The sequence below is a fragment of the Oxyura jamaicensis genome, chromosome 17 (assembly GCF_011077185.1).
Source record: "Oxyura jamaicensis isolate SHBP4307 breed ruddy duck chromosome 17, BPBGC_Ojam_1.0, whole genome shotgun sequence".
Lineage (NCBI taxonomy): Eukaryota > Metazoa > Chordata > Aves > Anseriformes > Anatidae > Oxyura > Oxyura jamaicensis.
The window spans coordinates 8,408,451-8,422,148 of NC_048909.1; the positions used below are offsets into that span (position 1 = coordinate 8,408,451).

Consider the following 13,698-nt stretch of genomic DNA (forward strand, 5'->3'; position numbering starts at 1 on the left):
TACCTTAGCAACTGCCGCATCACGTTATGGTGATGCTCTGCCCGAGGTACATGGAGCCCTGCCTTAAAGGAGCACATCCGTCTTTCCTGGTGCCTCTCCCCGTAGAAAGGGAGCCCGGCTGAGCCAGCACCCTCGCCAGGGAAGCCACAGAAGTTGGTGGTGAAGCAGGAGGAAATGCATTGATTTTGGTTTACTGCTTGGACCACAGCACTCTCTGGTCATGGCCCGGAGCCGCTTTGGACGACATGTTGTATAAACTTGCAGCAAAAGGGGGTTATTTTCCCCAGATGGTTCCATTTTGTAAAAAGAAAGAACAGGGCAGCAGGTGACCACAGGCAGGCTGGATGCACGGTGTGGAACAGCTTCATCCAGTGTCTCCACCTGTACTGTCCTTATTAACATCTCCTACCCCAGCGGGCCAGTTTTCTAAGAAACATCAGTTTTTGCCTTCCGTTTTATTGACATCAGTAAAAAACAAACAAACAAACAGAGAAATTCCCCCCCAGTATCTGTAGCTGGGATCCCAAGGCAATTCCTAAGGGAAGATGAGGAGAAATCCATCACGCAGGCAGTCACGGTGGCATCCCGGCTGCCAGAAAAAAACATCCCGTGTTCATCATTGAGTTTGTCTGCATGAAATGGGCTATTCAGGAGGATCACACGTGTATGATTTCCTCTGAGGATAGATTGCCTGCTCCTCGAGTATCAGATGCTACGGAGCCCTCGCTGCCTGCTGACTGAGTGCTCCCCGAGGGGTCCTTGCAGCGAGCCCGCCCGTCACAGGCGCTGAGGCCCCATGACAGCAATGCTCGTGCCAGGCATCTCTCTCCTATCCCCTGGCAGCTTTCTGACAAAGGGATGGATACTTTGGATCTCTTTTGAAAGTCAGTTTTCTCACTGTCAGCCCACGTAGACCACCAACAAATGTCAGCCGAGCCGGGAGCCTTGGGAAGGGACAAGATAAATCCGGACTCCGCAAGGGTGCAAGCAGTGAGCAGGGGAGGAGATGGGGATGTTTTACAAATGTATGTACCTAAATGTGTCCAAGCAGCAGTCTCCTTGGGTTTTGTGTCGAGTGGAGCTGTTGTTGAGTGTAGTTTGATAGCACAGCTCAGTGGGGGTATTTATCTCTGGGTAGCACAGCCTCTCCTGCCTTTTTTTTTTTTTTTTCAGGGAGAAAGGGGGGATTTGGGCTGTGCAAATTATTTGTGGCTGCTCCCAGGGTCGCTCATTGCTCTCCATCCCTCCTTGGTGTCACACACGGAGGCAGCTAAATGCAAGGCGTGAAGGGCTGCTGGGGTCATCACAGCCGGCCTGGGGCTGCCGAGAGTCTCCAGTGCTTTATCCAAGCCGTCCCACGTGGAAGATGTCTCCTGTTCCACTGAGTTCACTTTCTTTTGTTCTCTGGCTCTATCAGTGCTGCCAGAGCTCTCCCCCCCTTGGTTTCGTGAATCCTCTAAAGCCCCCCAGGCTGGAGGCAGCCCCCTCAGTGCGGGGCATCCCTTGGCATCCACACAGGGAAATGTGCAGGTGCAGGGCAGGCACCCACGGCCTGGAAAATATTTGTTTCCCTGTGGCTTTCTGCAGGAGAGGCCCATGCAGGGAGAAGCAAGCAGCTGGCTTGTCCTTATGGAGCATTTCGACAGCCACACCTGCACTAAACGTTCCCCCTGGCACTCCTGACACCAAAATTTCAAGGGAAAAGGCACAAAAAAAAAAAAAAAAAAAAAAAAAAAGCTGGGGAGGTGCCTTCAGTGAACATATACAAGGGAAGTGACAAATGAGTGAGAAATTAGGTCTTTTGAAAAAAAAATGTCTGAAATGTGCCTTTCTGTGGGTAACAAAGCATCGCAGAAGCTATTTTCAGCCCACCTGGAATAGCCTTCATCCCAGCGGGGAGGAAGAGCCGGATCCTAGCGAGCGAGAGGCACTTGGCTGCACGAGAGGTTTTTAAGAGAGCCGTAACAGCGGGCGAGAGGAGATGGCAGAACCAGGAAAGCTCACAGCAAGGGACACTGACGCTCTTTCAGGAGAAAATAGAAAGTTCTGTGCTTTAGATCCAGATCCCAGCAAAGGGCAGAGAGAAGCCGGCCGTGCGAATGAAGAGCTCTCTGCAGCAAAAGCCATGGATGTGGTTCTGCTACGCCTTGCAAAGGGACCGAAGCAGCCCAAACCCAGCCACCAGGGAGCCAGGAGCTCAGCGGGACACCGGGGGAGTTTCAGCATCCTCAAGTCAAGACTGAAAGAGGGAAATGTGTGTTTGCCCCCTCCACATGTTGCTACCAGCTCAGCCCCCCCTGCAGAGCCCGGGACCACCGCCACCCCCTGCCCGCACCACGCAGGAGGGGAGCAGGCTCCAGGGAGCAGAGTGCTGGCTGAAATTGTGACTTATCGATCCAGAAGCATCGTAACCTGCTCTCCTGCATTGCATGGCAGAGTTTCATTGACTGCACTGTAATTCTGGAGGGGCCGGGATGCCTCTTTGGGAAGGGCTCTTGGCTCTGAGTTAACTGTGCCAAGCAGCGGAGGCACCGTGCCTCCAGCCGGGTGGTTTCACACTCTGATTACCCTCCCCCGAGGGAAAAACAGGCCCTAATTCTAACCAGAATTTTTCCGACTTCCACTCCACACTGTGGACTCCAGCTTCACCTTTTTTTTTTGTTAGATAAAAGAGCCTTCATGTACAGAAGCCTCCCCCCCGGGGCTGCCTCCTCGCAGCACTCCCTGTAGCTGGTGGGAGAGCTGGAGCTGCTTTAGTCTGGCACCACGGGCAGGTTCTCCAGACCCCGAAACGTTCACGGCTCTGAACCTTTTCCAGCTTTCTGGAGGTATTTTTCAAAGTCTGGTTAAGGCACCGTGGGAATCAAAGGATCTGGGTCGTGTTCCCAGGCTCCTGTGCTGTGTCACACCGGGCCCGTTTTTCCTTTCATTTCTCCTGGTTTCTGTGATTTACGGCCTGGGAGGGGAGCTCCAAGGGACAGGGCTGGAGGGTGGCTCTGCAGGGCCTCACCCCTGGGAGCCCGGAGCCCAAGTTCTAACGCAAGGTTCTTGACATTGATTATGAGAGAGTGTAAAAGAGGAATAAATTAAAACAAATTGCACAGCTGACGCTTTTGTCATTTACCCAGGTGCACGCCGTGACTATTACCATGGAGGGCGATGAAGCTGGGTGTGTATAAAAGCAAAGGAAGGGGGAAAATGAAAGAGATTCTGCTTTAGGAGCATGCTGTGGCTTTCTTGGGAAAAAGGCTGTGAAATAGCATTTTTGGTACCACTTGTTAGTAACTCTCCAGCCTTCCCCTGCCTTGTGCTGGAGCCAACCCAGGCAGGGCATCCCGCTGCGGTCCCAGCAGGGCAGATGATGCCCGAGGTAAGGTGCTGGGGGAGGATGTGTTCAGATCCCGTTGGGCAACTGATGCTTTTGGCCTCTGTGCCCTGCTCCTGCTAAAGTCAAGGGGAGTTTAATGCTCTTTAAAGGTCCTCTGTTTTTATGGGCTATAAAGCATTGACCTTAAAGGGAGGTGCTGGGGGAAGTATATTAAAGAGAGATCTATGTTGGGTAGCCAGACACACCAGCTTTCTTGCAGCTGCTCTCTGGAGGGCCTTTTTCTGACCTCTTTCTAAAGGAATCTGTTGATTTTTCTTGATGCATGGTGCTGGTGAAGCCCACAGCAGCCATGCCCACAGCCCAGCTTTCCCCTGGCCATTTGCTGATGGCAACACATTGAAGCTTTTCTCTCTCTCTCTCTCTTTTTTTTTTTTTTTTTTTTTTTTTTTTCTCCTCTTGGCTGTTTGTCCCTGCTGGACCTCAGGCAGGGTCAGGGTGCTGCAAATTCCTTGACTTCTGCCCCTTATGATCCCAGGATGTGGGGGATGCCCCATGTCAGCTCATCGCCCCCTCCTGCAGTGACCGGTGCCATGGGACTGCAGAAGAAACCCCTTGCAATGAGCAATCAAGGAAAGAAAAATCCTCTTGTGGGGCCTCTTTTAATTGGGGGCCAGTGGCAAATGATTTCTCTTAATGCACTTGATGATCGTTAAGAGAAGTTCTGCATTGCATTCCTCACCTCTGGGACAGGGAGGTGATGCTCTGCACCTGCAGTGCCAGGTACTAAGAGGCTTAGGAATATTTATGAGGTCCTGAGAAAATCGTGGGTTGGAAAGCATTCAGAGGGCACGTGAGGGAGAAATGAGGGGTGCACAGCCCCTAGGGACGGTGGGGAGGGGAACAACCCTAGGGGAGGGGAAGGGCACGGGCAGCCACCCCACTGCTGCTATGAGCTTGGGTCTGAGCCTCCCAGCAGACATTTGAAGCCCTCCAGGAGGGTCTGATTTGGGCACACATCTTCACCTGGGGGTCTGGTACTTCGGGTGCAGGAGCCCCTCTGCCCCGGGGTGCTGGCGGGGAGGGGGTTAACGCCCCCACCCCATCCCCGAGCCTCCCGCTCCCCGGCTGCCCGTTCCCCCTCTCCCTTTGCCGTGTTTAGTTAAATTTCCCCCGCCTTAGTTGATGTCACATCCTGTTCCACAGCCATCCCCTGCCAGTAGCCAGCCCTACCAATTCCTTTCCCCCTCTTTTTTTTTTTTAATCCCTGTCCTCTCCCCATCACCCCCCCTTTTCACGGCAAACTTTTGGCAATAGCAGGGATAATCGTTTCGTGCTCCGGTGAATTTCTCCTCGCGAATGTCTTTCGAGCAGGGGAGCCATTAAAAAAAAAAAAAAATTGCCAGAGAGCAGAGGAGAGAACCTGGGATCCCAATAAATATGCAAAGTGAAGGCTCTGCTAAGCAGATTTCTTGCCTTGCTTCCTGGGGGTGCTGAGAGCCGCCTGGAAAAATCACCGATTTATTTTATTTATTTTTTAATTGCATCTTGTCTTTTTTTTTTTTTTAAAAAAAAAAAATATTTTTAATTAAAACGACCCTAACAATAAGGGGAGCGAGGAGGCAGCGAGGCGCTCGGTGATCGGCACGGGGAGGCTCGCCGGGAGGAGCGGAGGCGATCTGTATGCAAGGTGCCTAGAGCGGGGTGCGAGACATGCAACCGGCAAGCAAGCTCCTGACCCTCTTCTTTCTCATCCTGATGGGCACAGAACTCACTCAAGTAGGTTTCGCTCTTCCTTCTTCCCCCCCCCCCCCCCCCCGCCCCCTCCACCTTTTTCTCCCCAACGCCATTTTCTGCTAAACCTCGAGAGCCCAAAATAATAAAATGTAATCCCCGTCGAGTAGGAAACTGCACCCCCAGCCCCCCCCCCCCTTGGCTGCAGCCAGTGCCGTGGGTGCACCTGCAGAGGGGCTGGGGGGGCTCGGGGGGGGGGGTGCGGGCAGAGGGGGGCTGGGGAGGGGAGGAGAGGGGCTGCTCAGGGTGGGGAAGGGGACAGGGGGCTCTCCTGTAGCCCCCCCAGGGAACATGAGGACAGTCGGTTCCCCTCCCTGCAGCCCCACTCGTGTTTGTGGGTTGGGGGGGCTCCGTGGCCCCTCACTGCCTGTGGCTCCGTGAAGTTTGGGGCTCCATGTCCCGTGTCCCCGCATGTCCCCGTGTGTCCCCCCGTGTCCCCATGGGGATGCGCTGGGAGTGCCCCGTGGTGATCCCTGCCCGTGCAGCTGCTGGCGTGGGGGCAGCTTTACTGGGTTTTAGGGGACATCGCAGCATCCCTTATCGCTTCCATCTGTGACAGGCTTGTGGGAGACAGAGGAGCATCTTATTTATTGCCCTCCCCCCTTTTTTCCCCACTGGATTTTAATGCTTGCCTTTACTTTCCTGGCCCCTGCACTGAGTAAGTAGTGGGGCTGGGGGGAGGAGGGAGCAGGAGGGGAGGCACACGGCCACATCCCTGGCAAGTGGAAATAAAAACTCCATTTGACTTCTTGGGCATCGTTGTGGAGAGGGAGGCAGCGAGGTTGTGTGTTTTTTTTTTTTTTTTTTTTTCTCCTATGGACAGTGGTAAATGAAGTAAAGTAATTGCAAGAGGATGCTCTAGATTGCGGGGTTAATTGTGGTGCTGCCTAGAAGCAAAAAAAAAAAAAAAAAAAAGAAAGAAAAAGATGCTATAAATAGGAGGGGAATGGAGGCTTCTTAGTGTAGGAGCAATTAGCAGCTGGGCTCTCATCCTGGATGCTTTATGTAGATTATTTCTTCCTTTCTGCTGCTGACAATGCTCTCTCCTGTCGCTGCCCTGGTGCTGAAGTTTCTGTAGCTGAAGCCTTTGGGCTTGGCACCCTCGGAGTATTTCTGCTGCCCCCAGGATGAAACGGCTCGAGTAAGAGCTGCCTTAATTGCATGGAGCCCTCCGGAGAAGGGATGGGGGGGGGGGAAATAATTCACCGGGGAGGGGGGGAGGGGAGGTATCCGGGCTCTGGGTGAAGGAAGGAGAGCTGGAAGTGAGTGCCCGAGAGCAGCCCATTGTGTGCAAGAGGAGGCACGCGGCAGTGCGCATGCGTCGCGCCGGACAAAGCAGCCGCCGATCCCACGGCATTGCTTGGGAATTGGCAAAAAGGGGGCTCAGCACCCAGCCCAGGGCCTGGCAGCGGTGTGGGGAAGCGAAGCGGTGCTGTGAGGCCACCCCTCGCCCTGCTGCCCCCCCTTCCCCCCACCCCAGCATCGCCGCCTGCCCCAGGGAGCGTGGCCGTGGTGTGGGGACCCTGCTGGTGCACCCTTCGGGGTGCTGCCACCCCTCTATTGGCTTTATCAGTCCCGATTGCTGTGCTTTGGTGGTTTGTGCGAGGATGCTGAGTTACCACCTCTCATGCTGATGCCTCTGTGCCTGCTGACTTCTTCCTCCTCCTGCTCCCCTTTCCGTGAGCGCAGCGTGCCAACTTCTCACCCAACTTTAAAGCGGGGTGGGAGCAGGGAGTGAACCCCCCCCAGCTCAGCTCCACAGCTCGCTGCTGGCTACCTCCCAGCCCTGCCCTGTGACCGGCAGAGGCTCGAAGCCCCTGCTGGAGCTGTGGCTTTGCCCAGCTGCGTTTGGCCGGGGCACTTCCCTGGCTTGCAGGGGGTGGACGGGGCTCAACACCCGCAGGTAACCACCCCGTGGAGCAGTCCCACCAGCCCGCCTGCTGCCTCGCCTGGCACTGCAGAGCCCTCGCCGAGTTCTAGCATCTCATTTCAGCCGCACAGCTGCCAGATGCAATCCCCAAATACGCCTTTCAGCCCAGGCACCGCCCAGCTCCGTGTCTTCCACGTTTAGTTCGGGGCCGGGTTCACATCTCCATCACGTGCGTGGAGTCTCTGCCTGCCCCTACAGGGGTCCCGTGCCGGGGGAGGATGGACCGAGGCTTGGGGGGAGAGGTTGCTGATTCAGGCAGCATTCCCTGATGGTGCAGAAGCCACTGCTTTCCTCTCCCTCCTTGCAGTGGCACCGACAGGCCAGCATGCAAGAAGGGAAGAAATGGGGAGGGGGACGGCTATTAAAGGGACTGCAAGGGGCAAGCACATGGCTGTCCTTCCAGCCAGCACCATGCTGGATGCCTGGAAAGCTCTTCTCGGGGAGGGGAGGGTGTTGTCTTCAATGTGTTGGCACTGCAGCATCCTCTGATGGTCCACCCGGGCGGGAGGAAGGATGCCCGTGCCTGGCTGAGAGCACACGGGCGATGCACACGCTGCAGGCTGTGTCCCCGGCTTTGGGACCTGCCTGAGGTGGGTGGCAGGTTTTCCTTTGGGAAGCAAGGGGGGGCTGCCCCTACGTGCTCCCCACCATCCCAACCCATTGCAGGAGCCCCCACGTGCCCCCGGCAGGCAGCGCTGGGGTGGGGGAAGCACATGTGAGACCTGCAGGATGCCCTGGGATTCCTTCTTGCTGCCCAAGGCTGGGGCTTCCTGGGGAAAGCAAGGGGCTTTCTGTCCTGGTCCTCTTCTCCAGGAGAGCCCAGGACAGCTCGCCGGGTGGCCATGAGTGAGCAGGACTGAAGGATTCCCCCTTGCGGCCCGCCCCCTCCCCCCCCCCCCATTGCTTGTAACGTGCAGGGCAGAGCTGCCAGAAGGACAGCGGGTGTGGGCAGCTGTAGTAAAGGCAGGGGTCCAGGATGCTGTCTGTCTGTCCATCCATCCCATCATTTTGTCCCTCCTTGTGCTGGCTGGCCCTGCTAGGATACCTCCAGGGGAAGCTCTTTGCGCTCCTCAAAGTTCCGCGGGGCAGCTGGCGCCCTGACGCTCCCCCGATAATCCCTGAAACCACGGGGGAAGAAATGTGTTCCTGGAGCAGGGAGGGATCAAACATTTAGGGCTTCGGCGAGTCGAGATGAAAAAGAATTTTGCCATTGATTTTCCTAGAAGGGTCTCTTGGGGTCTGTTTCTGGGGGAAGGGAGAACGCTGGCAGCCCCACTGGGCTGGGAATGTGCCTGCATGTCCCCTCCCTGGAGCTCCTGTGTCCCGGTGCCCCCAGCCCGGCCGTGGGACCCATGGGGACATTCCCGTGCCTGTTTTGGTGGCTGGACTTCCCCCCGCTGGCAGGGAGACACACGTGGAAGTGGCAGGATTAAGCTGCAAATCTGCAGCCCGTAACAGGAGGCAGCTGCCTCATCTCATAAACCAATTTGTGTCTCATTGCGCTAACTTTGGCTTTAACCAATAAAAAAAAGAAAGGTAATTTTCAGCCCCGGGTTGTATTTATTGCTCAAGTTATCAGTCCTTGTAATCAGTATTAGCATCACTGCGGAAAGTAATACAAAACTAATTACGATCCGAGTGAATTAGATGGGAGCAGACTGGAGGCTGCACCGGCTGTGGAAGCAGCTAACTCCCGGGTTATGAGTGATACGTGTCGGCTCTGCTTTGCCCTGGGGAGGCCGCAAACAAACAGGAGCAGGGCAGGGACACCTTGGAGCATCCCTTTGGCGTGTGCTGCCCACAGGTTTCTCCGCCAGGCTCTTTGGGAGACCTGGGTTGGAAGAGGGTACCCGAGAGGTTGATCTGGTCAAGCTGTTTCCCCTGAAACTTGCTCCTGGGGAAACTGAGGCACGGAGCCAAAGCTGTGCCTTAGCACCAGCAAATTGTGACCACAAGGGAAGAACACCTCAAAATCCTGATTCTCCCTTTTTTACAGGCACTGCTTGCTGCCACCATCCCAGAGCTGAGCCTTGGTCCCTGCCTCCTGATGGCTCCGTCTGGGGTTTTGGCCCTGTGCAGCTTCCTCCCCCTTCAGGACCCAGGTCCTGGCTTCCAGCCCTCTTCCCCATCCAAAATCAGCCAAAACACAAAAAAATCTCCTGGGCAGATGGGCAGCAGGAGGAGAGCACAGCGCAGCCCTCGCTCTAGGACCATTCTGCCCAGAACAATGCCACGTTTCAGAGCAAGCTTTCAATGCAACAGGCGCTTTCTGACTGGAGGCGTGCGACTGACCCGGGGAGATATGCCAAAAAAAAATCATCCGAACCAAAACATTGGAGTATCAGGAGCCCGCTGAGGCGCCCGCGAAACCGGTGCTGACTTTAACGGGCTCTGCTCTCGCCCAGAGGCCCTGACGTCTCTTGGCGCTGTTAGAGCACGGGTTTAATGTCAAGAGCAGCTTTCGCTGAACGCGGATTTAGCGAAGTGAAGCCCTGCAGAGGGGATTATTCGAACACGAAGAGCGTCTTCTTCCTGCAGAAGAGCGTTTCTACTCGCCGTGGGACAACCAAAGGGCAAGTGCTGAGTGTTTTGCGTGCAGAACGTGTCCCAGCTCCTGCAGGGGCTTTCTGGAGCACGTTGGGGTGCCTGACCCCAAATGTGGCCACTCCGGGGGCAAGGTGCAGCAGCGGGAGCTGGCTGCCACCTGCGGCATTGGGGACACTGCTTCCAGAGCACTTTGGGGTCTTGAAGTGCCAGTCTCTTTCTTTGCTTTCCCATCTGTCCATCCACACCCTGCCTGTGATGGGAGGAGAACGGTGTGCTGGTGCAGTGCTGAGATGGCAGGATCCAGCTCCAGAGCTGAGGCAAGCTGGCACGAGTGACAAAAACAGCCCAAAGTGAGAAAAACAGCCAAAAAGGCAAGGCAATGTTGACCTGGAGCTCTTTGGTGCCCATACACTGGTGCAGAGGGATTTCGGATGTTGTCCTTCTCCCCTTAGACCCCAGTGCCAGGCAGAGAGCAGAGGGGCACAGCGATGCCTCGTGTGATGCTGGGGTGGGCTCAGAGCCCTGACGGCTCCTTAACCTCAGCCCAAAGCCCCTGCTCCTCCCTTCAGCCCCCCTGCATCACCCTCAGCATCCCCAGGGCTTTCTGTTGCCAGTGCTGGAGAGCTCAGCACCTCACCCCGGTTCATGGGCTGCTCTCACCATCCGATGAAGAAATCCATCTGAAGAAATGAGCCTTAATCCAAGTGCCTAAGCAGGATCCCTGAAGCTGCACAGCTCCAGAAAGCTGCTGTGGGCCACCAGCACAGCGGGACCCGTCCCTGCTGTGGATGCCGGGTGCCAGCTGAGCTGAGCCAGCTTGGAGCAACAGCAGGATCTGAGGCTGCTAAAACTCAGCGTGTGTATTTTGAAGGGAGCCCCCTTCGCTTCCCGTGCCATCTGCGGAGCGCTCTGCTTGGGGTCTGCGGGCACCAGCTCTGCTGAAGCTTGGTGGTGGCGGAGACTTCGGCACCTCTTCTCTGAACCAGCCAGGAGAGGGAGACAATGACCGCCGTGTGCACACACACACACACACACACACGCGTGGGGGTTCTGCGGACACTGACCCTCGTGGGTCTCCTTGCAGCACCCGGTCCCATTTTGCATTGCCCCAGGAAAACAAGCCAAGCGGTGGAATTTTCCACCCAGCAGCTATATCGGAAGACTCTCTTATTTGCTTTTCTCTCTCTGTCCTCTTTCTCTGCTCAGAAAATATGCATGCGAACAGCATCTTTTGTTCCCCAACTCTTCGTCCTCTCCTGCTGTTTGCTCGCTGCTCTCAGCAGCCCTCCTCTCCTCGGGGCACCTGCGAGGTGCACACCAGCACACGGGTCTCATCAGGAGCCTTTTTTCAAGGCAGTGCCCTGGGTGATACAAAGCCAAGCCATCAGGAGAAAGGTGAACTCGACCAGCTTGGCAAACTGGTACTGAGGAGGTTTCGGCAGATGTTACGATGGAAATCTGCTCTTTAAGGGCCAGATCCTGAAAGGCCCCTCAGTGAATGCTGGTCTCCTGCAGCAGGTTCGTGCCCTCGCTGTTTTTTGTTGTCTTTGCTTGATTTGGTTTTATTCTCTTGCTAGGCTTTTAAAACTGTGAAAGCCTTTGGGGTAGGAAAGAGCTTTCCACATTTGCAGGTCATTTGCTTTGGACACGGAGGCGACCCAAGTCATTTTCCTGCTGCCCACGACTCAGCACAGGCTGGGGTGACCAGCAGCATCTCAGTGCCCAGCGGCCAGCACCGCCTCTCGCCTCTGAAAAACCTTTCATCCCTAGGAAAGGGAAAGGGAGGCATTTCTGGGGGCCTCTTGTGTGCCAGGTCCTGCTTTGGCCCCGCTGCTGTGGGCTCAGCTTGTGTGGCCTTGCCATGGAATGGCTCTGGGGAAGGGCCCTGGCTCTCTGCCGGCACAGCTGGGTCCTAAGGGCTCAGCGCCATCCTGCTCAGCCATCAGTGCATTCAGGCACCGACCTTTTTGAAAAGGTATGGGAAAACCATGGGTCTTGTGCTGTCCCTCCCTTAACGCCCCTTATGTTAGCAGCAAAGACCCCCAGGACCCTGCTTCTCTCGGCTATTTCACGAATACTGGAAGCAAAAGAAGCAAATTCAGAGAGATTTCTCCCACGTTTCTGCACACGCAGCCTCTCCCTGAGCTGGCACAGAGGGCTCCACGCCAGGCGGCCGGAGCAGCGCTACTGGTGGCTGGGGGTGATCCAGGGAAAGGCATGAGGGTCCTGGTGCTGAGCCCCTCCTCGCGTGGCAGCGGCTGCTGCTCCTCTGAGCCCTGCTGTCCCCACCCGCCGAAGCTTTAATGCCCAGCATTTGAGGGCACATGAATGAGATCAGGTGTGTGTGGTGGCAGGAAACGAATGTTTCTTCGGTTCTGATCCAATCCCCAGCACGGCACAGCAGTGCTTGTTCCCTCGCTGAATACAGCCTGAAATAATACCGGGTCTGTAGAGGTCTAAGTCCTTTGCATGTGTTTGGAGTAGGCAAATACGAGGGACAAACGTTACCTACAAACTCAGCTTCAGAATGCACATTGGGATGATTTCAGCGTAGCACTCCCGTGTTTTACATGGTATGAGATCAGATACGCCACCAGGGCCTCAGTGCAGTGCTGAGCACAGCACAGGCACCTGCTTAGAGCAGCACAGGCTGAGCTGAGGCAGAACAGGAGCTGCATTTTTTTTTTTTTTTTCTAAAATATTGAAGTCATGCAAGGCTTTTGCCTGAAGAACCTGGTCATGCACAGGTTGAAACACTGAAACACCTCCTCGGTGTTGACCACCTTCGCAGGCACAACTGTGCACAGGCTGACAGCAGTTTTGCCACGAAAAGGGTTGCCCCAAAACTCGAGGAAGACCTGGGGCTGGGTGAAGCTGATCTCGTGGGATGGCAGTAATTTAGCTAGTTCAGGAGCCCTGAGCAGGCCAGTTTCTGCCCCAGAGTCAGGAGTGGTTTTCTCACTGATTTCAGTGCAGCAGATGGACCTGTCGGCTGGATGGCTTACTGGGGTTAGCGCTGGTCTGTCCTGAACAGCGGGGAAAAAGACAGGGTGACATGTTTGAGGGTGCTGGGAAGCGAGGAAAGAGAACAGCATCCCAAATGCTGCAGCCCGTGACATGCACCAGGCAGTGCCACCCAGCTAATGGCATCCGATTCTGCTGCTGCACCGTCGGAGGGGCAGGATCCGACCTGGCGTCCGCGCTCACGCTCTAACTCATCTCTTTTTCTCCACCTGGTGGACTTGCGAAATGTATGCTCAGTGCTTCACTGAAACCCCCTCGCGCTCGCTGCAGAGACAGCTCCACTCTGCTGCCATCCGTCCCCGCTCTCTCTGCCCAGAGCAGCAGCGCTGGGGGCACTGGGACAACCCCAAGCTAAGGGCCAGGTCCCTTTAGGGACACAGCAGCTCTGCAGTGAATGCATTTCAGGGCCTGGTTCCCTGCTTCCCCCTTTGGGATTTGCTCTGCACCCCGGCCTGGGTGCTGTGTGGCAAGGAAGTACTGGGGGGGTCACAGCCTTGGGGTGCCCCTCAGTGCCCTCGCAGCTGCGACACCCACCACCCCCAGGAGCTGTGCCATGGGGGGAACGGTGCCAGAGGAGGCATTGTGTTCACTTAGGGAAGGATGTGGGGGGGACCTCAGGTCTGTGCTGGCTGGGGACTTTTGGCTCTGAAGCCACCAGGACAATTTTGTGAATCCCTTTGGGAAACCTGGGTCACAAACGAGTGCTGTCCTGGTGCATGGGGCAAAGCCACCACCCTGTTCACAGTCTAACAGCCCACGGATTGCCTCCGAGCCACACCAGGCACAGAAACCAGGTTTCTTCAAGCTCCAGGACATTTTGGGGATGTTTTGGGAGCACCCAGTGCTGTCCCACCTCCCCTGGCCATACAACCCTGCCTGTTGGGAGTGGGGCGAGAGCAGCATTAGGGGTGGCGCTGCCAGCTGGAGGGCAGGCTGATCTCCTGGCACGTTTCGGTTTAGCTCCAGCGTGGTGTGTCACGGCGCTGGCGGAGGGCTGAGGCTGCAACGTGGCGAGGGGGCACGCAGGAACGTGGGGGATGATGCTCCGATGCACCACAACCCGGGGGGGGGGGGGGGG

The 13,698-nt window shown here is 56.0% G+C and overlaps 1 protein-coding gene across 1 annotated transcript in view; it reads left to right on the forward strand.

The window, feature by feature from the left end:
* Positions 1-4,596: 4,596 nt before the first annotated feature.
* OLFM1 (olfactomedin 1) overlaps positions 4,597-13,698 on the forward strand; it is a 30,312-nt gene continuing 21,210 nt past the window's right edge. The window contains exon 1 of the mRNA XM_035341730.1: positions 4,597-5,104. Within this exon, the coding sequence (XP_035197621.1) occupies positions 5,039-5,104 (66 nt within the window). The 5' untranslated portion in view covers positions 4,597-5,038. The remainder of the gene's footprint in view (positions 5,105-13,698) is intronic.